This window comes from Plecotus auritus, assembly GCF_963455305.1.
Source record: "Plecotus auritus genome assembly, chromosome: 7".
In the NCBI taxonomy this organism is placed as follows: Eukaryota; Metazoa; Chordata; class Mammalia; order Chiroptera; family Vespertilionidae; genus Plecotus; species Plecotus auritus.
The window spans coordinates 10360246-10387916 of NC_137774.1; the positions used below are offsets into that span (position 1 = coordinate 10360246).

At 45.4% G+C, this 27671-nt stretch overlaps 1 protein-coding gene across 2 annotated transcripts; it reads right to left on the reverse strand.

Annotated features, from left to right (window-relative positions):
* Positions 1-1120: 1120 nt before the first annotated feature.
* SOCS7 (suppressor of cytokine signaling 7) lies at positions 1121-26248 on the reverse strand. 2 transcript variants are annotated; one of them, XM_080677318.1, is made up of 10 exons: positions 25082-26248; positions 17609-17673; positions 14934-15038; positions 14381-14482; positions 13392-13522; positions 12714-12882; positions 9449-9577; positions 8695-8830; positions 8165-8313; positions 1121-6782 (listed from the first exon to the last, which is right to left on the reverse strand). In XM_080677318.1, the coding sequence occupies exons 1-9, from the start codon at positions 26044-26046 to the stop codon at positions 8193-8195; spliced, it is 1923 nt and encodes a 640-aa protein (XP_080533444.1). In that variant the 5' UTR covers positions 26047-26248; the 3' UTR covers positions 1121-6782; positions 8165-8192. The 2 variants fall into 2 exon arrangements, with proteins under 2 accessions (XP_080533444.1, XP_080533445.1); XM_080677319.1 differs by lacking the exon at positions 14381-14482 and having other exon boundaries at positions 25082-26119.
* Between the last annotated feature and the right edge of the window lie 1423 nt (positions 26249-27671).

Sequence of the window (27671 nt, forward strand, 5' to 3'; positions counted from 1 at the left end):
GAGGATGGGAGGTGGTAGTTTAATTTTGTGCTCCCTGTTTCCAAAAGAATGCCTTTCCTTCCGTGGCTCTATCACCCAAGTCAGAGGAGACTAGTACCTCATTCCAAACAAACCAATCCCAATACGAACGATGCCAATTTGAAGTGATGAAAACCTATGTCTCTACTTTCAGAGATGCACACTCACACTCTTGACTGATAATGTTAGCAAATATTCCCTATGATTCACCAACTGTGTCCAACTGGTAGTTGGTCATTAGAGCATTTGAATTGCTGATTCTGAGTTAAGCATTTTCCCTTGTAATGCTGCTCACAATTCATAGCTTGGAGCACCTTTTCTTCCAAAAGGAAAGAAATCTTTAATCAGGAGTTAATGCTGTCATTGACATGCTATATTTCATCCAACCTCGAACCTGGGACTTGTGAGCTGACGGGACCAGGGATTCCCAGACTCCCTCCTTGAGGCACTTCTAGTCCTCAGGAAATGCAACTTCTGAGAACTCTGGTTTTATTTTACTCAGCATGCTTCCCACACTGAGGATGCAGAGAGTTTGCAGAAAATTCCCCAAAATGTGCCGAGGTGGTATATTGGCCCTCTCAGTGGGGAACTTGGTAATGGATTGGGTGGGAAGGTGAAGAGGAGAGACCTGAGTGGCTCCAAGTACACACAATTGCCAGAGAAACATACCTGATCTTTTTCTCCCCAAGGAGTACAGCTCAAGGAAATGAGATAGGAAGGCAGAGGGATACAGATAAACGTACGAAAGAACCTTGACTGCCAGCCTAGGAATATACTAGGAATGACTGTGTTCTAAGATAAAACATGAGTCCCACACCACTGCTCGCCAAGGCAAAAAGGCTGAGGCATTTGGTCCCAGAAAGCTCCTGCATGTCCTAAGGAAGGAGAAGGTAGCTTTGAGCAGTGGTCATCAGACTCAAAATACATTTCAACATCTCCAATTCTGACAAGCCCAGTTCTGGATGCGCTCTAGTTGACTAATGTCACAGGGGTTCCCCAATCCCTAAGAGTGGGTCATCTGACCTTAGGGGGTATGGTGTGAGGAGTCATATGAGATGGAGAGGGACTGAAAACCACACACTCGAATAACATGAAATAATTTCTAAACATTTTTATTTCAAATCTCTTTTCGCCCCTCCCCAAAAAGACATGGGTCAGTACAGCAACCATAAAAAGGAGATACAAACACAAGAGTCAAATGTCTCCCGCACTGACACTTACAAAAAACTGGGAATTGTACATGGGGTTCCAAACAGGACCTGCAGCAGCTACTAACGTCCCTTTACAAGAGTCAATCATGCTTATTAATACAATATATACAGACAACCCATTCTGGAACTAATCTACAGGGACATCCCAACCCACCCCCTCTAGCCCCAGAAAAATACCAAAACACACCCAAAGTGCATTTGTTTTGTTTATATCAAAACATCTTTGCCCACCCCACCCTCAGCCCTTCCCACCCCATTTAAGATTGGCCTGCAAGTCTATTTTAACCATTTAGTAATTTTTATAGCTTATGAAAATAAATTATACAGTAACTATTTTAATAAATTAAGCACAAAAAGGGAGAGGAAAGGAGGAAAACTAAAAGGGAAGATAAAAGCCAGGCCACGCTTTGGCTTGGAGGAGGGCAGGGGTATGGGTGGCAGGTGAGGGCTGAAGGGCAGAAGTGGTTGCAGGGGGTGTGGTTCCCCTTTGGTGAAGAACTGGCAACTACCCAAGCACAGAATGACACCCGCCTTTAGTTTCTTAAAAATAACCAAAAAATGTACAGCAGTGGCTAGGCCACAGGCAGCACCAGTTTGGGCATTCCAATACCTGGCCTGCCCACAGCCTGGTGCCTGGATTATGCTTGTCCCTTGGAATAGGTTCTGGGCCTAACAGCGAGGGAGGGTCCCTGTTCAGCGGAGCACCAAGGATGTGGTAGTCAGACCAGCCTTCCGGTCCACCTGAGCTGGGTAGGGGCTTAGGCTGTAGTTCTAAGCGGGGCTGTGATTACCCTGGGTTCTGATCAAGAGTGTCCTAAGCTTTCCTTACACTCTGTCTCCAGGGGCAACTATGAGATCGCAGTCCAGCTGCAACCAGACATGCCTGTCTTCCGCCACGGCTGGCTGCCTTTTGCCTGCCCCTTGATGCCTCCTGGGTGGCAGAGGAGGGGGGCTGGGAGACGGGGAGGGAGCAGTTCCAGGTACCCTCAAAATGAGATGAAATGGGTGTGAAGGTAAGTCACAGACTCAGCATGCAGGACTGGCTTTCGAGGAGGTAGAGGGCACGGGAAAGAGATGGGAGAAGGGGGTAGAAAGGACAGGAAGGAAACAGGAAAGAAATGGACAGCACCTACACCAAGGAAGGTCAAGAAGGGATAAAAATGACAGACAACATAGAATCTGCATGTACAGAAAGGTCTTTCTCTGGCAGATTAGAGTCAATATTTCAAATACAATTCATTATTCTATTTTCCAGCTGCAGCACCCGAGTCCCCAGTGCCGTCTCTGCGGTCCAGCCCCACCTCACGCTTCCCAAGGCTTTGCCCTGCATCTCCAGGCCTCCTGTCACTTTGTGCTGAGCAAGAAGGCTCCAATGTCAAAACAGGACAGATCAGGCGGCTGGCAGACTTGACTCTGCCTTCTTGAGCTTTGTGGCCCAATAATCTGATCACGATCATGGGGGAAAGGGGGGGGGGTCACATTTTTTTGTCTTTTTCTTTTTTTTAATAAAAAAGGTTTTACTCCCCAGGAGCAAATAAATCATTTTGAACTACTAATAAACACTGCTGCAGTGAAAAGAAAGATGGCTACATGTATGCAATAGCACAAATTCAGTGTAAGAACAGCTGTGTTGACGATTAAGAGATAAAAATCATTCATCTGTTCCTCCCTTTCCCACAAGACAAAACCAAGAGGATTCCCATAGGGAAAATGTCTAACTCAAAAGCTCCTCCCTTAGGGACAGGGGGCATGTCATTCTCTTAAAAGTGGAAAACAAATGGCAAGTCTCCCCCCAATGGAGATGCTCTCAACACCCCAACTGGTGACAGCACTTCCACAAATGAAGACACACACACACACATGCACACACTACTCTCACACTGCCTCCAGCAGCCACAGCGCTCTCCCAGTGCCCAGTCCTCCAAGCTCAGGGCTCAAGGCCAAGGGAGAGGCCGCAGGGCAGACCGATGGAACCTCAGGGAGAAGTTCCTCCCACCCCCACCCCCTGCTGGGCCCTGAGGGCTCCTAGCAGGCCCAGCTCTCCTGGAGGCTCTGGGTGAAGCCTGAATGGGCGGCCACCCCAGGGCATCAGCTCCACTCTAGTCTCTCACACCCAGATCTGGGACCACTAGCCACGCTCCCTGCTCCCCAGTTCTTCCTGGACGTGCACTGCATGGGTGTTCGCGGCTACCTTAACATCATTCCCAGCCTTATTAAGGGGCCTGCAAAATCACTAAGTGAAAAGCAGAAAAGAGGTGGAGGAACATAGACTGGGCGGCGAGCTCTGGCCATGCCTTTCCTCACGGGAGGCTGATGGTTGCAGTCCTCGGCTCAGACTCCAGTGAATATACATTCACTATAACGCACAGGCAGGAGACCAGGCCAAGGTCATCACCAATGGTCCCAAACTCCCAGCATCACCCATTTACCTAGTCCCTACACCAACCCCCCCACCCTCCTTACTCATGTGCTCCTACCACAGCACAGAGTTTCAAGTAGTAGCAAGTTGTAGCAGTAGTTGTCACTAGCTCACAGTGAGGAAGGTTCCAGAGTAGTGGGCTAAAGACAGAATAGTGCAAGGGGAAACAGGCTCCATCAGATGTGGAGGGCCTCAGGGGACTGACACCACCCACCCACACTTAGCTATCAATGAGGGGTCTCTAGGAGTGAGAGCCTTTTCCAGTTTGTGACTTTAAAATACAACCAAAAAGGAATAAGCACCCTCCACAGACTGCATTGCAATGAGCACTGCACAGAATTGGCAAAGGCAGGGGTGGGCCCAGCCAGAGAGATGAAAGGGAAGTGCTGACCACAGGCTAGCTGCTCCTGCTCCGTTTACTCTCCGAGCAGGCTGGCACCTCAGCCACACCTCTTCCTCCACATCTGGTGGAGCCTCTTGCCCCTTGCACTACTCTGTCTTTAGCCCACTCTACTGAGGAAGGACTAGGCTGCAGCCTGGGCTATGACTAAAGCACAGACAGATCTCGGACATAGGTAACCACCACCCTTCCCAGAAAAAAGGAGGACAGGGTGAAATTGGGCCTCCTCAGAGGGTTTGGACTTGTACCTGAACATAGAAAATCTCCAATAGAAACCCTGGTACCACAGAGGGTCCAGGAGCTCTGCCTCCCTCACCCAGGCTGCACTGAGAGCAATGAGGTCTTTGGCCATGGGCAGGAACCCAGGTGACAGAAGGCTTTGGACCCGATCATAAGCCCTCAGCCATCAGATCCGCCCAATACCTGGAAGTTTCGGTCTAGACCACCGCACTGAGAGTGGATTCTGAAGTGCTTCCGCTCTAACGTGGGGCTGTGCACTGTTCAGTACACACCATGCAGATTTCTGCCTCCATGCTTTTGGTTCCTGTGTTTCTCAATTTACTGTCCTGCCCTCGCCCACGATCCAAAGCCTCACCGCCTCAGCTTTCCTACACCATCTGGTCTACCCTGATCTTGCCACTCTGAATTTCTTTCAACACGGCCCTGATTCTCCGCCAGAGTCAATCTCCAATTGCTTCCTGTATGGCAGTCACCTAAAAGGTCATGAAGGCCAGATACCATGTCTTCCACTTCTTGTGTTTTCCTCAATATCTAGCCCAGAGCCAGGCAAACAAACACTAAAAATAGTTTTTAAGTTATAGCTAAAATGGTTTAAAAAAAATCCCAGGTAGCTGCCACTCAAGGATCCCAATGGATTCCAGACTTCAGGCTCTACAGTGGTGGTGAGGGGGCGGTGAGGGTGGTGCTTTCTGCAAGATGGCAAATTAATCTGTACCCTCAAGAAGCAAGACTCACAGGTCAAGTCCATTTCTGGGATCACAGTCTTAACTAGTTGGTAATACTACCATGGAAGCCAGGAAGAGGTACCTCCTGACAAACCAGAGGTGGGCTGTGTTTATGGCCACAGCTCATTTCGTGGGCCACCTCTTCAGAGGCAAGTAACAATGCACATTTCCTCCCTGCTCAGCTACAAGGCGAGGCCCAAAATCACTGGGCCTCACCCCAAGCCATCAGGAAGCCACAAACCTGACAGTACTATTTATCTAATGAGATGAGACAGAGATAAGCATAGGGGAAGCAGAAGAGGCAGTCTAATGGAACACTCCTGCAAAAGAGTAGTAAAGACCAAACAGCTCAACTTTCACATCTTAGTAGCAAACCTTTCCCCAGAGTAACTCTACATAAAAGCAAACACATAATCTTACATGCTCTGACAATGGTCTGCTTCGGAGAAAATTGAGGACCATTGAGAAGCACTGGAGTTTGTCTTCCTCCTTCCCACTCCCACTGGAAGACTGGCAACTCTGAAATCAGCGTCTGACAGAGTCCCAATGAAAGGAGGACAAACAGGATCTGACTCAGGAAAACGTTTGGGTTGCCAGAAAGAACACAGGAAAATTAAGAAGCCCTTGCTACCTCCCATTCCAGAAGTGGGACGACAGTGAAAAACCATGAGATGCAGCGCTCTTCTCCTCTCTGATCTAAGGACATCCTGTTATGGCTGAGACACTAGAGAGCTTTCTGTAGGAAGAGCACAACCATGATAGCTTCGTTTCACAGCCTTCCTCCGCAGTCCCTCTCACTAGCTGACAGACATCTGGAGGTAAGTAACACTGGCTCCTAAGTCATGGGTACGGTTTGCCATTAAGAATCTGGAGGCATGCTCCATTAACTTCAGCAGCCATGATTGGAGTGCTACTGCTCAGGTGATGAAAAAAACTATTGCCTTGACAGCTGGCGAAAGCAATAGGAATGACGTGACCATGACCAGAGTGAAATGTACAGTTATCTTGGGGAACAGGTTGAGGATGGAGAAAGAATGAGGTTAACATGAGGTCACAAATCTTAAAAATTAAACAAAACGAATCCAGCTTCTATGAGAGGTGATTCTGAAATCAGGTTCCTAAATTAAAAGGAAAGGATTCAAGGAGTCACTACTTCCCCCAGCAAAGGCCATCTGCCAGTTTTTGTGCAGTAATCTTCTGAGACCACCCACCTCCCTTCTTCCCTGCTCCTACTGAAGCTACATATGCTTAAAGAGAAGCAGATTCTCATCCTTCAGAAACTCCTAACTCCATTTGCACTTGACTCCTTCTCTCCCCTTCTTCAAGGTCAATGGTGAAGACTTGCACTCTGCCTTTGGCACCAGCTGCTTGACCCGCACTGGCAATCCCCTCCCAGCCCTCCTTTGGACCTGCTCACCCTTCACACCACTTCCAATCCAATGGGCGCAAAACCCAGCTGCCTTTGAGTTTTCCATACCAAGAAATGTAAATATCCAAAACAAATATCCAAAAAAAGAAACAGTGTTGAGACTTCTTCCAGTTTTCCAGGAGCTCATCCAGTTCCAAGACACCAGATGGGCGGGATGGGAAAGGTTGGGAGCCCACTCAGTGTGGCTGTGTGCTTCTTCCAAGCCCCAGGGTGGCGAGGGGGACCAAAGTCTTTGCACAGAGGATCCCAACCCTTCCTATTTCCTCTTGTTTTTTTCTGACTCCTCTTTTCATGGTACCTTCATTTGGTTCTTCAAAACTGGAGCTTGGCAACCAAATGCCTAGTGGAGAGGGGAGGTAAAAAAAAATTAGAGTGGTTCAACAGAGTGGAACCAGAATACAGTGAAGGAATAGCCTAGCCTCTGGAGTATAGCTCAAAAGAATAATGGAGCCAAATACTTCCACTAACACTGTAGCTGGCTGGGGATGCAGCAACAGCCTTTGTCAGGAGGCCTGAGTAGCCTACAACCTGGATGCCAAAAACTGGTTCTAACTTCCCTCTTTCCATTTCCCTTAGTCCTTAACTTTCCACCTATTTCCACCACCCTCCCCACCGAGGCCTACCTACTAGTACTCTAGGGATTAAAAAAGGAGCTGAGCCCGGCAGGTGTGGCTCAGTGGCTGCACGTCAACCTATGAACCAGTTCAATTCCCAGCCAGGGCCACGGCACACTCCTGGGTTGCGGGTTGTGGGCTCGATCCCCAGTAGGGGGCGTGCAGGAGGCAACTGATCAATGATTCTCTCTCATCACTGATGTTTCTATTTCTTCCTTCCTCTCTGAAATCAATAATTTATATATATATATATACATACATACATACATACATATATATATTTTTTTTTTTTTTAAAGGAAACTCCACACTAAAGGAAGATGGGGATGGGTTGTCAAGCACCCCATCACTAGAATGTGAGATTGTGCATGTAAACCCACACTACCAAAATCACTATTCTGTGGGAATTTGGTCCCTACTCACCTCTACTTTTCAATGTTCACCTTAATGAAATTTAAAAGACTAATTAGAACTCATCTGCACAAACCAGTATTCCATGATATTTTATGGGAAAATAAATGAGTAGAACTTAGTGTAGAATGGGAGAACAGCCTCTTATATAAATGAATTCCTTAGTTAATTCACTTAGTCTATTGAACCATTTACTTTTCAGTGGTCTAAATGGATCTCTAAAGGGAAGAGGGAGCTGTTTTTTCTCTACCCCTTTCCGAGCCATGGGACACAGTGGAGCTCTCCTTGAAGTGTATTTCCATTGCAATTAAAGGCATGTTTGTGTTTCCTTTGATGAAGATTCCTTCCATTTTGGTTGCCGGCTTTGTATATCATTTGTGCAACATCAGGGAGCTCAGCCGCAGTATGAGAGAAGGCTGAACACTTAGTTACACGTGTGTGTCCTTCTCCTTCTTCATATCCAGTAGTTCGCCTGCACGTTATTGGCAAAAATATTCTTCTTTAAGTCTCCCTTGTCTACCTGCTCTTTTCCAATTGGGGTGCCCCTTGGGGACTCTGTTATCAGATGTGGTAACTCTATGGGCAGATGTTTGGATACACACGGGATGGCGGGGGTTGGGGGGTGGGGGACAAGGCCCATGCATGATGACAACTGCCCAGGAAGAGACATGGCTGGACCAGAGGCAGAGAGCTCATACCCTCAGTAGTGACCAGCAGGGCCCCTCGCTACGTGGACGGTTCCACCTCTTGCTTCTGTTTGGAAATAAGCTGCGCTTCTTTTAGAGACAGGTATACCTCTTCCTGAGGATCATAGTAGTAGAACTTTCGGATATAAGAGATCAGAGGTCTGTAAAAGACATAAGAGGAATACACACAAAGTGTCATTTATGTAGATTGAAAAGAAAGACCACCTTTGTTCAACTCTTCCTTCTTTTCAATCCCTATATGGTTGAGACTACACCAAAGACTTTGCAACCCTAACAAAATTCCCATCTTCTCACTTTATTACAGTCTATCTCCTTCCCTCCACCTATACAGAGACTGCGGAAGGGAGGTGAGGTTGACACACACACCTTCCTCCCTTCTGGCTGCAATGGAACAACAGTTCTAGAGTTAGGTGTCAGGACAAAGGAGAAGTGAAACCTGTGAACACTGCCAGGCTTGCAGGCCTCACTAACATTTGTAAGTAACCCTCCTTCCTGCCCCAACCCTAAAGACTGCATCATACTTAGGCAGTGGGAGATCCGGGATGTGATCTATCCGGACGAGCTGTCGGATTCGGAATCTGCAAAGGTGCTGCAGGGATTTGACATTGCTGAATCGGGACACTGGATAGAGCAGCTGGACTGGAGTTGGTGGCAGTCCTTCAAGGATGAAAACCAAGAGGAATATTCAGTAGGAACAATGCAGCTATGACTTCCCTTAGGAAGAGTCCAGGGAAAGGAAACGGGCTTCTTTATAGTTCACCTATGTGTTCTGTGCCAAAGCTTCCTTCCACAAAGGCTGCTGACTTCCATTTGCAGAACTACAACTACCAGATTTCACTCAAGAGAATCTATTCTTGACCCTCACCATTGCATTTCCACGGAACAGGGAAGGTAAACACTCTTTTACCTTCCCTGTTCCGTGGAAATGAGCTGAGAGCTCTCACCTCTGTTTCACATGTAAGTGTAAGATGCCTGGATCAGGGACAAGGAGACATCTCAGAGTGTAAAATATTCACATGATGCCTGGACATCAGAGGAAGGTTCAGTTTTCTCACACATGTGGTTAGAGAAGCAAAGGTTCCTTCTCATATGCTGAGGGATTCATGTACAAGGGTAGGGGACTAACCACTGGACTCTAGAAAGAGTGTTTCCTATAAGAGCCACGATAAAAAGCTTTAAGCAAGTGTGGCCTTTTTTGGAGGGAGGGTGCATTTTGACACTATACTGGACTATACCCAAGTAAGTTAAATAATTTTATAATAACCACAGCCATACCTGGAACCCTGGATCTCAAGAAATAGAGAAACTTCCCATTCTTGGAGTGCATGATGGCTCTCTTAATGAACTCCACCACTGACTGACAGCGATCCTCAAACTTGGGATGACACCACAGGCTGAAGGTTCCTACCAGTAAAAATTAAGAAGAGGTAAAAATGTAAAACACTTTAAAAAGATCTGGGAAGCTGGTTTGCACATTTTTATGATTCGGAGGGCAAGACTTTATGGGCAAGCTGAATCAGACAAAGGTCCCTGAAGCCACCTGTTCCTACTTGTTCTATAGTTAATGGAAAGAAAGATATTGCCTTTAGCCAAGACCGGTTTGGCTCAGTGGATAGAGCGTCAGCCTGCGGACTGCAAGGTCCCAGGTTCGATTCCGGTCAAGGGCACGTGACTTGGTTGCGGTCACATCCCCAGTAGGAGGTGTGCAAGAGGCAGCTGATCGATGTTTCTAACTCTCTATCCCTCTTCCTTCCTCTCTGTAAAAAATCAATAAAATATATTTAAAAAAAAAAAAAGATATTGCCTTTAGTAAGACATAAATTAGGTCTTACAAGGCTTTTGTTAAATAATAAATTCAAGTCAGAAAAAAGATATAAAAATACTTTACTGAATTTCTCTTAGCAATATTTTTTTCTGATATATCTCCTTAGGCAAGGAAAACAAAAAATAAACAAATGGGACTATATCAAACTAAAAAGTTTTTGCACAGCAAAGGAAACCATCAACAAAACAAAAAGACAACCTACTGAATGGGAGAAGATATCCACCAATGATACATCCCATAGGGATTAATATCCAACATTTATAAAGAACTCATACACCTCAACAGCAAAAAAACCCCAAACAAATCCAATTAAAAAGCAGGCAGGCAGTCAATGATTTTTTTCTCATCATTGTTGTTTCTATCTCTCTCTCCCTCTCCTTTTCTCTCTGAAATATATATATATATATATATATATATATATATATATATATATATATGGAGAGAGAGAGAGAGAGAGAGAGAGAGAGAGAGAGAGGTATATGTAAAATAAAAAGCAGGCAGAGAACCTGAATAGACACTTCTCCAAAGAGGACATACAGCCCTCTCCCTTCCTCTCTTCCCCTCCCCTCCCCTCTCCCTTCCTTCCTCCCTCCCTCCCACTCTATGAAAAAGTAATGGGGAAAAAAAATCCATTGGTGGGATTAACTATATATATACACATATACATATACATATACATATACATATACATATATATATGGAGAGAGAGAGAGAGAGAGAGAGAGAGGGAGGGAGGGAGGGAGGGAGGGAGGGGGAGGGAGAGGGAGAGGGAGAGGGAGAGGGAGAGGGAGAGGGAAAGTCTATGTATGGTGTCAGGTACGTACTAGATTTACCAGGGGGATCACTTTGTACATTATATAAATGTGCAGTCACTATGCTGTACACCTGAAACTAATATTGAATGTCAACTGTAATTGGAAAAAAAAAAAAAAGACTGCCACAGCAAAAGCGAGTTTAAATGACATTCCCCTCAAAAAGATCTAAAGTCTTCAAGTATTCATGGGACAGTTGAAGAAAGACAAGAAGAGAGGTTTTGTGAGTACTACCCATTCATGTATGTGTTGGGAACAAAAAAATCAAATTCTAAGTCTTTCCTTTAACTTCTAAAATTCTATGTCCCAACATGTTACAAAGATCCCACCCCAAACTTCAAGATCCCAAAGGTGAAAGGGAATCTGAACTTCCAGGACTTCAAACAAAACAAAACAAAACAAAAACTAAAGCTCTAAATCCAAAAGAATCACCCACAAATGGGAAACTAAATCACTCAAGAAAACTGCAGATCTGAGTCTCGCTAGCTACTCTTACAGTATCACTTAAAAAGACAAAGACAAATGCTCTATTGCAAACTGGCAACTAAAAGGCCCACAAGGCTTCTATTAAAAATTCCATTTATTCAAGAAAGAAAAGTCCCTTTGAATAAAAAGTAACTAGAGAACCATTTGAAAGAGCTCTCTCATTCCTGGCATCTCACCTATCAGGAACCTAGAGGTCAAACATTTATTCCCATGGCCTAGTCATTTATTTTAAAATAGGTTTATAAAAATACTTCACTCTGAAATGCTTTGTTTGTCTGATTTTTGCTTTTAGAAACAGCAGGAAAATAGGCAGCAGTCTATCCCACAGTGATCTAATTAATGCTCAGGTCTTTAGACTGAAGTTCCTTTCTCTTCATGCATCTCTAAGACAAAGGTAGAGGCAGAGGAAACCATGCTGACCTAAACAGCTACTTCCTGCCTCACAAGAGAAGCAAACCAAATAAATCCAGCAGAACATGGCTGGAGGCAGAAAAGACATGGTGGTGCCTCTGAAGAGCATAAAAGAGACTCATTTGAGATGGATGTCTAATACAGCTCATTTAAGGTGGTCACACATGGGAAGAGTGTGAGAGATGGGAGCAGCAAGTCCCTAAAACTCTCCAAAGTTCTCTACACTTTTAAAATTTATAACATATGCAGATATTTCAATAAATGATATATTATCCAGTCCTACCACCAATGACTGTCACAAGTTTCTGGCCCAAGTTAAGTACAGAAGGCCCTGCTGCAAAGTTAATCCAGAGTGGTTGTTAAACAAGTCATCTTCTAGACATGACGGCAACATTAAGCACAGCATGACCACACAGAAAGAGGTACCACCTGGGAAGCAGGTAGACAGTCTATAAAGCACGGTGATTTCACAGACTCTTGGAGTTCTGATGACTATTTCCTAAGAGACTACAAAGTTGACCAAGAGAGAATTATCATCACCATGCTGACTGGCAGAAGAGCTGATGTACTATCAGGCAAAGAAATTCAGAACAGAACAGTCCAGTATCAACACTAAATTTTCCTTTCCATTGATACGATTTAATAGAAAGTATCTCTAAATGTTAAGTTTAATTATGAACCAAGTTTGGGAGAATTTGTCTAGGTTATTTCTTTTTTTACCAAGGGAGTTTTACTGGCTTTGTTCTGTTCTTCACTAGTCTTGTTTAGGCCCTCCTCCTATTTAGGAAACAAGATGCTGAAAATACTTTTAAATGGAACCCTTACTCTCATCCCTACCCCTGCCAACTTTTCTTCTAGTGACTGAAATCAGTGCCCATATCAGCATTCAATTGACTCTCTGAGATTCTTTCTCCATTTCACAATTCCATTTCTATGAACCCTTCCTATGAAAAGGTCAAATAGCAAAGGTAGAGAAAGGCTTCCCCCCAACACTAGCATCTCTTACCTCTGTAGTGCTCCATTCTAGTGTGGTGGGTGATACCCTGTGATCGAAAACTGAGGCTCAGGATATAACGAGGATCAGAGCTGTCTCGTACCAGGAAAGAACCATCTGGTTTCCCTTTCAGCTTCATCTCTGCATCTTCCCAATTCATTGGTCCCCAATACCAACCACACTATCAAAGATAAAAAGGGGTCAAGTGGTTAACAGAACAGAGAAATGTCAAAATGTTCAGCACAATCTATCTTACCACAGGAGAGCCCCACGTCCAAAACATTTCAGTAGGGAAAAGCTGTAAGAGTGTCTCAACCACTAGCAATGAACATCAGGCTCAATATACTTTTAACCCTCCAAAGTAGAAGGAAAATTCTACAATTCCATTACCAAGGCCCTTCAAAGAAGAGAAGAGGGACCCGAGTCAGTTAATCTGCCACAATCAGTTTAGACTATGTAAACATTTCTCTACACCTTTCCTTATCACATTCAATTCTAGGTCCTCCCCCCCACCCCAGTTTCAATTTTACAATATATTTTATGGACTTGTTAACAGTAGCATCTTGCTTTGTCACTATAAATACAGAGACAAGGAAACTACTCTCCCTCTAAAAATAATAAAAAGGGAGCCAGATACAGAAATAGGGAGTGGGAGAGGAGGCAAGCCTCCAGTGCTCAAGTGCCACTTACCTTCTCCAACTCTCGAAGGCTAGCTGCAAAGCTGCTCGAGTCGGGCCGGTAGAGGGGACACTGGAGGTGTTGGGGGGGCTGGCTGTGCAGGGATTCAGCTGCTCGGATAGGAGCAATCCGCGGAAATGCATCTGCAAGGCGAGAGCGTGTTGGTCACTTGCTTACCCTCAATGCTCCCAACCACAAGTACACCCTCCTCCCAAAACAGATGCTAACTGAAGAGGGCAAGGCATTCGAAGCTAAGCTGGAAAGGGTGAAAGCCAAAGCAGTGGGAAAGAGCTGATGGGCTGGAACAAAAGCTGTGTGGGCTTGTGTAAGCTATGAAGGATGGGTGAGGGCACTGAACCCCAGGAAGGGGGTGGGGAGCTGCTCACTAACCTGACTAAGGTGACTACTTCAGGGCCTTCACCAGCCTAGAGTGATTCCAACTTCTCCCACCTCGAGGTGAAGTGCCGGTAAAGCAGCCTTGGAAATAGTGACTCGCTTTACTTGCCCAGGAAGTGTAACGATTTTGCCAGGCAAGTAGAAAAAAATGCCGATTTCGTTCATTTTATTCCTTGAGTACTGGAGGCTGGCAAAGCAGGTATGGGCTACTAAATGCTTGCTACATATTTACAAGGCTGCAGAGTCAGTACTAAAAGCTTAGAAAAACCACATAACTTTGAAAACCAGCAATATATCAAACCTCCTCACTGTCCTGAAATTAAACTAGTTTCCTCAGTGATGTCTACTCAAGGATTAAAAAAAAAAAAGTCTCAGTAGCAAAAAGATGAAAAAAGTTCAATAGTTTTTTATCTCTAACAAAAATCAAATTCAACTTCATAAATAAAAACAGGTTAGAAAAATCAGTTCTTGGCCTCATTTCCAAGGAGTTCTATAAGCTTTCTCATAAGTTCTGTTATTTCCATAAATAGATTTCTCCCATCCTTCAAAAAGTTTATCATTTGTACTCCCAACTCTTGCAAATCTTGTCTCTAAGCTAAGCTAACCTGGGGCATGGGGTGGAGGAGGCGGAGGTAGGGGGAAAGACTGCAGGGAAGACCCCATCGGAGCCACAAGGACAGATGTAGGCAGCGTCCCACTGATATCATCTAGAAGAGAGAACAAAAGCAAAAGATTCAGAAATAGGAGCACAGACTGGGCAAGGTGAAGCAGAGGAGAGGGAGAAGGATCATCAGGCTGCCCTCTGGGGCAAGATGGCCTGACCTTCACCCTATCTTTCTGTACAGAGGGCAACAATCATCTTAATCTGGCTTCCTCTGCAGGAAAGTAAGGATATTCTTAAAGCAGCCCACTAGCTATAGATTCAGGGCAAGATAAATGCAGATCTAATCAACATATGGGTAATAAATGCTGTAATAGCATGCAGGTAAGACACTCATTCAACCGCTTAAGGAGATGACAGGGGTGCTGAGAAAGGGACAGGAAATAATTGGTTCATCATTAGAAACCCAGGAGCTTGTTTGGCTCCTGGCAAAGAAAAACAGATCTGAGAGCTCCCACTCCCACTAGAGCAAGAAGGTAGAGTGGAGGAGACTATACCTAGGAGGCTGAGGCTTCTTCTCGGAGGAGGAGGGGGAGTTGGAGGGTGTGGAGAGGCCAGGCCCCGCTGAGAGATGTCCACATCCACAAGCGATACTGTTTCACCTGAGGGATTCATGGAGCAAGCACGTTATAGAACACCTTGCCCAAAGCTGAGGCCAGAGCCAAGGAAAGCAAAGGGCAAGCAAGGGAAGTTAGAGGTCCCTGGCTCTCAAAAAGCTCAAAATCTAATGCTCCCAGGGCTGGAATCACCCCCTAAACACCTGGGAAGTCAATTTTAAATGCTATCATTTTTTACCATCTTAATGGTCAAGGTTTCTTTAAGGATAAAAACATGGGACTTGACAGTGGGAAAGTCAACTAATTGTGATTCTGCCACTGACAATATAACCTTGACCACTCGATCTTCTTTATTCAAATGGAAACCACACCATCTATTTTTACAGTCTTGGATACTAATTTCTGCCTTAGGGAGCAAAGCAAGCAGCTTGTTACAAGCCCAAGTGGACACAGAAAGCAAGTGCCAAAAAATGTAAGAGCTGCATGGTACACTGCATGCAAATAAAGGTCCCAATGTTAGTTCTAACTTCTTCCTAAACGGCTTTCCATGTCTAGTTTTCAGACTATTCATTCATAAGAGAACCCATTTCAGATATGAGTTAGTTCCTAATAGCTGAGGCTACAAAGGTTGAAAAGTACATTTACAACCCTAATAATTAACTACTTCCACAGTCAGCCAAGAGTCAGGTAAGCTTAGAGGAAGCTTCTCAGTAGGAAGTTGATTGGGGGTGGGAGGTTAGGGAGATGACATGTGGTTTCTCTTTACTTCCCAGCATGTGATGCAGTTCTGTTCTCTGCCATATACATTCCTCCTCCCAGCCCTGTCTACCCTCTCTCCATTGAGTCACCAGAGGATGAAGGGTATTTTATTAACTAAGGTTGACAGCCAAAAATAGGTCAGAACTCGGGATTTCTCTAATTTGAGGGTGTTATTTCCAACATCTTTTTCTTATTCAGGAGGCTCAATTAGCCCCTAAGCTGGATTTTATTATTATTAAAGACCAATGTCTCTAAAAGGTCAGGAGCAGGGCTTATAGAACCTAATACACAGTTTTGGTTTTGTTGTTTGTTTTTTTACAAAGTTCTTGAACATAGATTAAGATAAACAGAAAAGCTCTTCTAAAAGTCATCAGTGGAAGTTGTAGTACATACTGGACTCATCACATAGCTTAGTAACCGATAGCCTAGATGCCCAGAGCAATGCAATGAACCCAGACAAGTGTGCCTCCTGAAGGGTCAGAGAGGTCTAGGTTGTAGGTGTAGCACCTCAATAAAAATATATAACTCAAAAGAGCTAAGCTATGTGAAATAAGAACACTTCAAATGTGGGTGTTCCTTACTTTAGAGAGGAAACAATTATTAACCAGAAAGACATATTACTATATGATAAGATTCTTTAATTCTGGCCCTAGCTGGTTTGGTTCAGTGGATAGAATGTGGGCCTGCAGACTGGAGGGTCCTGGGTTCGATTCCTGGCAAGGGCACATGCCCGGGTTTAGGGCTCTATCCCCAGTAGGGGGCGTGCAGGAGGCAGCCGATCGATGATTCTCTCTCATCATTGATGTTTCTATCTACCTCTCCCTTCCTCTCTGAGATCAATAAAAATATATTTAAAAAAAACAATAAAAATATATTTTTAAAAAAGATTAATTCTGGACTTGAGGTAAAAACAGAGATCTCCTTTTTCATCTGTGCCTATTACAGGTACCAACACACTTGTTCTGACAGCTCATGGCTGTCTATGTAGTAAGGGCTGGGGGTGGGGGTCCCACTAGCCTGCTTACCTCTGGAAATGTCTATCCCTAATCACAATTCTTCCCATCATCTTTTTGAGGGACACAGTACCAAAAGAGTTTGAAACTGGGATTTTTTTTTAATCTTCTGTCACAATCAATGAGTACCCAGTTTCTGAGACTTGAAGCAATGTGCTGAAGACCTTCTTTTATGCAGCTTATTCAAGCAGGAGCTTCACGTCTGACTGACATAACAAAAGGTCTCCCTCTGAAAAAGTTCCCCATTAAAGAGAAGGCAGTTGCCCAAAGGACATTCAACCCCTTTCCTACTTTAGCAACTGTGTTCCTTGCTGTTAGATGATAGACTTAAATTAGCCACAATGAAGAACTCTAACAGCTGCAAGAACTGCTACCCCCTAAAATGGGTAAGACAAGAGTTCATGTAATCCCCTTTGCCCAAAGTCTTTAAAAATAGACCAGATAATCATGGGTCATGTTTATTAGATAATCCATGAACTCCCTTGGAAGCAGAGACAGGAATTGTATGACTTCTCAGAAGTCCTTCATGCATTGCGAGCCTATAAATTTGTAATTCATCCTTTTAATTTATAAGTGATGACCCTGAACTAAGAACGGCATAACTGCCAGGGTCACTTAATTACCAGCAAGCAGTCACTCCTCAACCTATAAAGCATCCAAAGTCAAGAACACATTCTACACCATAAAAATAGCCCCGCCCCAAACCCAGCAGGCAGGGAATGAAGAAAATAAGCACAGAGAGGCCTGAAGCTCCCTCTGCAAGGCATCTGTGTTTCCTGACAGGTCTCAGAACACGCCTGCTTTCAGATGTCAGAAGAAAGAAAAAAAAGAGATCACCCTTACCTGTGAACAGGGGGCTGAAGGAGACGGGAGAAAAGGCACTTTGAGTTCTTGTCAACCTGGGTTTCCTAGGGGGTGAAAAGCACAGAGAGAATAAGGGGTGGGGGTGGTTAAATCTCTACAATACTCAATTCCATATGCACTGAAAAACAAAGCAAACCCAGTCATTATCAGCAACAGTTTTGTAATAAAGCCTAAAATTTAAAGGGGGAGAATAAAATAATTAAGGCAATTCCTTAAATAGATCTGGCTACAGAATTCACCAGCCTACAAAAGCATGAGAAATCCCTTTGGATCTCTCCTCACCCACCACATTGAAAGAGTAAAACACCTTGAGTGGTAATTAGCAAGTCTATTTCTAGAGGAAGTCAGAAACACAGTTGATTTTCATATGGGAACCAAGAAAAAGCCTCTTGATCTGACCAGGTGCTTTCCCTCTGGGCCTCCCGCTAGGACAGCAGGTCCCAACGTGAACCAGAGAACATATTTGGGTTTGAGACCTGCACTGCAGGATGCACATGTAATCTTCAACCACGAAAGACATGCACAAATGTCTCCAAGCCATGGGTTAAAGCCAGCAACTAACAAGGGGGCTTCCTTAGGTTAGGGGCTCTGCCTGGCACCCAAACCAGATGGCCCCTTCTCCTCTCCGAACGGCCAGTCACACAGCTCTCCTGGTGATTTCCCCTTGATGCTGCTCCAGGGAGCGAGCTGGAAAAACCCAGATCTCCTGTGAAAAGATAGACTTTCTGGCTAGAAATGTGCTAAGTTCAATACTTTCAACAATAAAGATAAATTTTATAAATAAAACAGTGCACATTATTTTAAAAATCACCTCAGGATGACTGAACTGACGACCACTAGGGAAGGACTTGTGGAGGTGATGAAAATATGCTACATCTTGATTGTGACAGAGGTCACGATGACTATATACTTTTATCAAAATTAATAGAACTAGACACATAAAAACGGTGAATTTTAGGTGGTACATAAATCCTACCTCAGTAAACCAGACTTTTAAAAAATTCCCATCACTGAGCCCACTGTATGGGAGAACATATTTGGCAATGATACATCTGATAAAGGGTTAATTTCCGAAATATAAAAGGAACTCATACAACTTAACAAAAGGAAGACAAACAATGCAATTAAAAAACGGGGACCCCCCCAAAAAAATGGGCAAAGGACCTAAATAGATACTTCTCCGAAGGGAACATACAGATGGCCAAGAGACATATGAAAAAATAATCAAAGTCACTGATCATCAGAGAGATGCAAATTAAAACAACAATGAGGTATCACCTCACACCTGTCAGAATGGCTACCATCAACAAATCAACAAATGACAAGTGCTGTCAAGGATTCGGAGAAAAGGGAACCCTACACTGCTGGTGGGAATGCAGACTGGTGCGACCATTATGAAAACAATATGGAGTTTCCTCAAAAAATTAAACATGGAACTACCATTTGACCCAGCAATCCCACTTCTAGGAATATATCCTAAGAAACCCAAAGCACCAATCAGAAAGAATGTATGCACCCCTATGTTCATAGGAGCACAATGTACAATAGCTAACATTTGGAAACAGCCCAAGTGTCCATCAGCAGATGAGTGGATAAAGAAGCTGTGGTACATTTATACTATGGAATACTATGCAGCAGTAAAAAGGAAGAATATCTTACCCTTTGAGACAGCATGGAGGGACCTGGAGAGTATCATGCTAAGTGAGATAAGTCAGTCACAGAAAGACAAGTATCACACGATCGCACTCATAAGTAGAATATAAGTAACAAAATAAACTGATGAACGGAGTGGATCCAGAGGCATGGGAGCATGGAACAAGTGTGGAATCTCAGGGGGAAGGCGGGGGAGGATGAGTGGGTGGGAGGTAATCAACCAAAGACCTTGTATGCATATATGTATAACCCACGGACACAGACAACAGGGTGCTGAAGGCCTGACAGGGGGGCGGGTGGAGAGACAGTCTGGAGGGGGTCAATGGGGAAAAAGGGCATATGTAATACTTTCAACAATAAATAATTATAAAAAACAAACAAACAAAACTTCCCACCACTGATTTGAGGGTCTGACTCTGGGCCTTGTAGCTGGCTGACCTTCCAAAATTATTCTCATCCAGAGGACTAAATGAAACTTCAACTGCACCAATGTAGGAGAGGTGAAGCAAAGAAAATCATATTTAAAATTATTTTATTTTAGATCTTTATGCATTTATGTTTTAGCATAAATATCTGAGATTCTCAGAACTCACTTCAAACAAAATTTTAAAACCATACTGTAAAGATCTTACTCAAAAATAGCCCAGAAGCTAGATTTCCGCTCCGGAACTCCCTCCTCTGCAACCTCCCTCCAGGCTGAGACTCAAGAAGTCTAATGATGGTGCCCATTATAAATGCCCCATCCATGGCACCCACGGGAGAAATGGCTGCATCATACAAGACACAAGCATGCATGGTCCCTGTTTATAAAAGTTGCTCATGACAGTCTGCAGCTTAGTTCCAACACTCCAGAGGGCTGAAATAGAAAGTTAATTCCACTGGACATGAACTTAAGACTGAAGAGCTTCCAAACTGATTTTTATTTGATAACTATGGGTACAACATTAAACCCAGGAAGGAGAAACCTAAAGCACTGGTCTTTCAAAGGGTTCACACCTCAGCCACTTGGCTGTGTGCCTCTTTTCAAAGGAAGCTGCATTACTCTGCCATCTGCCCATGCTGGGGACGAATCTCTTCAGTGCCAAGTACTGAAGAACGGCAGTACCCAAATGCACACAGCTTGCGGAGGCCTTCTCACTCCACCTCATCTCCTCCCCCGCCCCAAGCATTTTGAAGAAGGAAATCATAGTTTCTAGGATCTGGAAAAAGAAATACATATGAATCTAAACCCAGGCAGAGTCATTTAAGAGCCCTGGGATGGGTTTTTTTCCTGGCAAATAAGGGGCCTCAGAGCTGGAAGCTTGGAGAGGTAGATCTAAGAGGCTGAAAGGCTAATAATGTTCTTTCTCTCTTCGGGGAGACACTAACTGAAAATTCAAAGCAGTTTCTGTCTCAAGGATCCTGGGAGCATTCTAATGGCAGTCACTCATGAAAAGACCAATCTAGATGACGATTAAAAAAACAAAGCAAGGGAATGATTAACATAAAGCTGAGGACAGTGATTACAGTAGCTGTGGAGATATAATCAGGAAACAACACACAGGGGTCTTCAAAGGTAACTGATAACATTCTATCTGCTAAGCTTAGAGATGAGTGCCTAGGTATGCATTTATTATTATAGTGCACACACACACCTCCTTTTGTATATATGAAACATTTAAAAGGATAAAAGCTGGATGTGCTGTGTGGTTTTTTTTAAAGCATGAATGATAGGGATAACATTTTTAACTAACCTTTCTATAACCCATTCCCATGTTATTATATTTCTCCCCACATCGCTGTGACGAGCATTAGGGTGCAAAGTTAAGCCACTGTAACTTTGCTAGTGGGCGATGTGCATCTTAGTAGCAGAAAGACTTGGGGGTGGGGTGCGGTAGGATTTGGGGGGCTATGCCTCAGGTGGGTGGCAGGAGACCTTAGGCAAAGGTCTTCTTTGAGGCTAAGCTGTCCTCTGTGACAGCTAAGCATTGCCTGTGCTGCAGGTAACAAAGAGACAGAAGGGCTCTGTCCATCTCCACTCTGAAAATGGCTAACTGTATGGCAATAGATCTGTGGGATAAAAGGAGTTAAAAGAATTAGACTAGACAGGCCGACAACACACTGATATAACCATTGGCCACTTTTCAAATCCTTGAAACCTAAAATATAAACAATGAAATAGCAATGCCTTCCCTTCCTTGTCCATTAATCTCCTCTACTGATGCCTTAAGACTTACACATGTTCTTTTCTAGAGTAACTTCCAAACAAGAATGTCCAAATATCAGGCTTTACAGCCGCAAGTTACCTCTGCCCCTGCTAAAGCACACAGTGCCAAGTCAGCCAGCCTGTGCCATTTTCAACACGTCATAAGCCAGTGTCTGTTCATGTGCTACAGGCACAAAAACCATGTGTTCATTTTTAGTTCCAATACACAGACATCTGTGCAGCAAGGTCAGATCCAAAACTCCATCATAAACCAACTAAAGAACCTATGGAGGGAACTTCCAGGGAAAAGCCAAAAGGAATGGTGCAAGGTCTAAAACCTTAGGAGTGATGTTAGCAGGGGAAATATTAAGGAGTGGAAGATGCAAGACTCAAATGGACAGAGATTTCTGAAGCCAGGCTGCTCGTTCCAAACAAGAGCTGCCAACCACAACCACAACCACTTTGTGAAAAATAGTTAAAAAGATCAATAGAGTTATGGACCCAAAACTCAAACATAGAGTCAGAACTTCCTCACCACACCGCACATTCATTTTGCTCTCAGTATGTCCTGCTATTTCTTAAAACTACCCCTTGGACCTGAAGACCCAAGGAAACAGAAAAGGATTTCTCATGTCTGCCAATTCTGTTCACAACAGCAGGGTCCCAAACTGATGCCAAGGCAGCCTGCCTCTCTTTCCAGAATTGTATCTTCCCCCCCAAAACAAATAGATAGAAAACGACTACAGAACTGTTCTCCATTTTTCCACCTCACAACTATGAAGATCGATAGTAATAGCTTTAGCCATGAACTCAGAAAAAAAAAAAAAAAACTTAAACAATGAAACTTTACAACCAAGTGTGTATTATGTGATAATTTTTTTAAAAGTCAGATCAAATACCATTTCTCACCAAATATAAAGGAAGACAATCAGCTCAATATATGTGAAACAGAAAAGGGAACTTCTCTGGTTTTCCTGAAATAGCAATTCTATATTACACTGAAGCCCTCAGGCATCAAGCCCAGCTCTGTGAATTCAACATATGTGTTAAAGGCTTAGCCCAGTTCTCCACAACAGAAACCTGCGTAGTTGGTGGGCCCATTTCATCCTTCGCTTCAAGAGTTCTCTAAGCTAACTCATACTAGATTTAAGACGCAAAATAACCAGGCAGGTCCACTTAGCACACTCTAAACATCTGAAAGGAACTAAAGTTTTTCTTAATGTTAAAATATGGAAATTGTTAGCCTTATAAAATGATTATAGGAAGTATTTTCTAGTGATAACTGTGGGAAAGGTAGATATTAAGCAGAGCAAAGAGAATCATGTCCAGAGGTTACTGTAAAAGCCCCAGATTATACAGCAAAGACTACAGAGATCCAACCATCATTAAGGAGGAAGGCATATACCTTCTGGCAAGAGACTGAGATTTCTCACAGCTTCCAGGTCCTACCAATCAAAACAAGAGAACAGGCTAAATATCCAAACTCATTCTTCCTTCCTTAGGAGGTGCAGATCCATAGAAATCACAACTACCCTGGCCAGACTTACCAAGTTTCTCAGAGCTGTGAAGCCGCCAGCAAGACTGGCACATAGTAAGCTGTGTAAAAGCTAACAAGCAAATCTAGCATTAAAAAAAAAAAAAAAAAATCACCAGTTCAATCTTATTACTGCTCCAAAAGCACAAAATATTCCATCTCCACTTCTGTCTTCACTCTATTCCTACAAGGTCAGGATATAAAGAATAAAAAGAGAGAAGCATGAAGAAAACAAAATTGGCCAGCATCCCACAGCTGATGCTGGAGTTCTAAATGGAGTCTAGGTGTTCACATTCTCTGTCCAACAAGCTGCCTCCTAACAGCAGTCAACCAAACGTTCGTACACAAATACCTAGCTCTTCTCCAATTCATCAGAAAAAGCCCTTGGACCAAAAAATGTAATTCTCCAGTGCCCTGAACTAAGCTTTGCAGATCTACAGCCCAATTTACTCTGCAGCAGAAATCTGTATTGTGCTTAGTGTGAGGGTTGGTGACAGAGCAGCCAATGACCATTAAATTCTGGTTCCAAAGGCAAAAACCGTATAATGTTATATGCCTTTTCCTCTTCCTAATCTATTAGACGGAGCAGCTAATTTCACGCCAATACCTCATATCTAGCGTCTCTGGAATCTCAGACCAAGGCCTGGTCAATATGGAACAAAGGCAAGACAAATCACAAGAAAATTAGCAATCTGTCCTATGTCATTACCCACAGCTTCAATCCTGCCCTCCCCCCATATGATGAAAATTTCATCTATACTGGTTAAGTGGAGCATCGAATGCAGAGCCTACTACAAAAGAACTCTCAGCAGCCACACACTTTTTAAGACCTGAGCATGAGTTCATTGGAGGCAAATGCAGAAACAGGTCTACCTGAAGGGGTAACATGCATCAACCTACTGATTTCTTTAGGGACTTTTGGTTTGGTTTGATACCCAAAATAAGCCCCTGGCACAGCTATTCAGGAAGGGCAGCAATGTCGAAGTAACCCCACACTTGCCTTTTGGAGTACCCAAGTTCCCTTGAAAAGAGAAGTCCATGGATGAGTGGTTCCCAGTCCAGGTCATACTTCAGGATCAACTGGGGAGCTTTTTAAAAATCAAATTCTTGGGCCCTCAGACATACTGATCTTTTCTCAAAGCTCCCCACGTGATTCTGGTGCACAAAGTTCTCAATCTGTCGTCTACCTGTTCTTCAGCCTTGAGTTGTGGCTGCCAGTGTGTCTCAAGAATCCATCACATGAGCTGCACCAAAACCAATTCCAATCTTTCTAAGAATCCATTCAGCAGCACAAACCACAATGGCAGTTACCACAAGGGAAGTCTCATTTCATTGACACAGAAGTTGACAGCTTTCTAAACCAATATACTGGATAGTACAGAGCAGTCCACCCTTCAGAAATGCAGGGAAAAAACCTCAATGTCTAAGTTTGAAAGTTTCATCAATTAACCTGGAACTCATGCACCAATACTTATACCTCAGACTTAGAATTCTCACATAGGCTTGACAGCAAAGCTATTTTCTATTCCCACTGACAGTGCTCAGCACACAGGCTTGAGATACCAAGTACATAAGAGACCAACCGGGAAAACATGAAATCTTGGTGATGAGAGGCCCAATTGACTGTGGGCCTGCAACTCACCACATCATTTGTATGCATGAATGTGAAGGGGGTGGGGTGCTGGTAGAACAGAAAGAGTAATAATAAGCAAGGTGGTCAAAATGCAACACCAACTTTTTGTCCCAAAGGACAAACATCTCCAGCAATCTCTTTGTGAGAGTTAATGGTAGACAGACACCTTGGGAAAACTTTAAAAGCTGGGCCAGGGTAGGGGTGGAGCATGGTTTCAAATCATCTCTGAACTAGAGAGATGCTAACCAGGTGAGAAATATCAAGGGGAATGAACTCGGGGTGAAAGCTGTTTCCCATAATTAGCGCTGACCTAATGAGCGATGTCACCACCTTTAGCCCCAATCCTCACGAATACCATATCATAAGAATTGTCAGGATCTTGTTAGGATAAAAGGGAAATGAAGCACAAAAGGCAAGTTTGCCTGCCAGACCCCCAGCTGGTCTTACCTCCCGGCGTCCAGCTCCCGGCCGGCAGAGCCTCCCACGTCTGTCAGGCTCGCAGCTGAAGCAGCCAGCTCTCCCGTAGGCCTCTTGCCGGCCCCAGCCCCGCCACCCGAGCCACCGTGGCAGCTCTTGGTGCGAAAGAGGCGACTGAGGCGGATTTTGAGGGAGCCCTTCAGAGAAGGGCCTGTGAGTGGCCGGAGGGGCCCAGGAGGAGGCGGGGGCGGGGGAGGCGGCTGCTGCTGCTCCCCTCTACTCAAGCGCCCTGGAGGGACCAAGTCCTGCAGCGGAAAGGGCACCGGGGGTAATTCAGGGCCCGGGGGCTGCAGCAGAAGCCGGCCACCTCCTCCTCCGCGGCCCGGGCTGCTGAGCTCCTCTTCCGAGCAGCTGTTCGTCTCCAGGCTCTCGGCCTCCGACTCCAAGCCCTCCAGGACCAGCAGCGCGTCGCTTGTTTCCGTGGGGTCCTCCCCGGCCTGCGGGGTGGCAGCAGGCGGCTGGGGCTGCGGAGGGGGCGGCTGCGGGGGGCACGGGCATGGGCAGCAACCACCAACCGTCTTGACCCCCGGCCCCACCGGCTGCCTGAGCCCCAGAGCGGCCAGCTGCGCCTCTAGTCCAGCCGCCGGGCCCCAGGTCCGCTCGAGCGCCAACCCCGGGGGCAGGGCCTTGGGGTCCAGGGCACATCGGTGCCGGGGACACAGCAGTTCCGAGGGTCCTGGCTCCGGGGCTGCCTCCGCGTCCTCCTCCTCCGGCGGCCGACCCACGTTGCGGAACACCATCAGCTGCGGCGGCCGGGAGCCCCGCGCACCGGGCCGTGCGAGGAAGGATGGCGGCGGGGGGCCATGGCCCGGGGGCGGTGGCGGAGGGCCTGGCTCGGGGGCCGCCTCTCCATAGCCAAGCAGGCGGCTCAGGACTCGGTACGAAGCGGCCGCCGCCGCCGCCGCCTCGCCATCCCGGAGTTCGGCCCCCTGCATCGGGGAGAGGGAGGGAGGGCGGGCGGCTGGGAGCCGGGCTGGGGTGGGGACTAGGCCGGGCCCCGCCGGAGCCCCGCCCGCCACGGGCCCCGGAGCGACAGCGCTAACGGCCGCCGCGGCCTCTGCCTCATAGAGGGGGGCGGGGGGCGCGCGGAGGCAAGCGCAAGCCCAGGCCGCGCGCCGCCACCGCGGAGGACAGCCCCCGGATGGCGTCATTTCCGGGAGGCTGTGACCACGCCCCTTCCCCCAGGGCGGGCTCGCGCCGGCCTCCGGGGAGCGTGACGTTACGTGCGGCCTGGCCCGCTATTGGCCGCGAGCTGCTTCTCGCTTGGCTGTTGGTGCCGGTCCCGACCCTTGCTTTTCACTTCCCGGGCGCTCAGGCCGAAGCCACCCCTGCCCGCGAGGGGGGACCAGCCCTGGGGCTCCGGGTCTGATCCCGGGAGAGAGCTGCTGGCCTTGGGAGTAACTCCGCTCGCGATGTGTGACCGAGGCGGAGTCATTCCTTCATTGACAAACTGCATCACCCCTGGCATGTAGTGAATGTATATGTAGTGACACATGGATAATGTGTTCTAAGGTGTGCTGATAAATGTTGAACTGGCACTCTGGGGGGAAAAGGAGATGTATGCAGATATATGTATAGAATACATAAGTTTGGCATAAATTTTACTGATGTAAAGATATGTAGCACACAATTTACAAAAAACCTTCCTATATAATAAAAGCCTAACATGCAAATTGTCCCCTCCACCAGGAGTTCAACTGGGAGTTAGACTCAGAGTTTGACCAGGGGGTGGGGCTGGCCAGCCAACCTCCCACAGCCCCTCCCCCTGGCGGGCCCCACCCCAGCCAGTGGCAGCGGCAGGCAGCTGGGGGAAGGGAGGCCCTGGCTGGCAGCTGGCAGCAGTTAGGGACCCTACCCATGCATGAATTTATGCACTGGACCTCTAGTATAATAATAAAAGCGTAATATGCTAATTAGACCGGACGTTCTTCCTGATGTCCTTCCTAGGACCTTCCGGATGAAGCCGGGGCTGCGAGGGAAGCCACGATCCCTGTGCCAGAGGGAAGCCAGGGGAAGCAAGGCCTACTCTTGCATGAATTTCGTGCATCGGGCCTCCTAGTAATAATATACAATTGCAAGTTCCATGTAACCAATTGATTCTCGCAGAATGCTTTTATTGATTTTTGCCAAGCTTTTGAAGGGTGGCCCTGTGGTGTCAGTTGACCAAGAAGTGAATGTTGGTTAATATTTTCCTCTATGTCAATGTAAGAGGGAAGTAAAAAAAAGACAGTCTTAACTGTCAATTATGGGAGTGACTTCTTTGCTGAATCAGAAAACTGTTTTCAAATACTGAATATGTCCACAAATTTTGTTCTATTCACAGTGTGATGGCCACAGACATAACACATTAAATTTAAATCTGAACTATTAACATTTTTTCCATCACTTTCTTAAGTCTAGATAATCAACAAAACACTACATTTGTATGGTTTGCCAAGTTCCAGGGTGTAAATACTCCTGTCATGGTTGATTTCAATCTGAACACAGAGTTAGAAAGAGATGAGCAGTAGCATGCCATTATGTAGTAGTTTTTCATCATGCAAATACAACAACATAAATA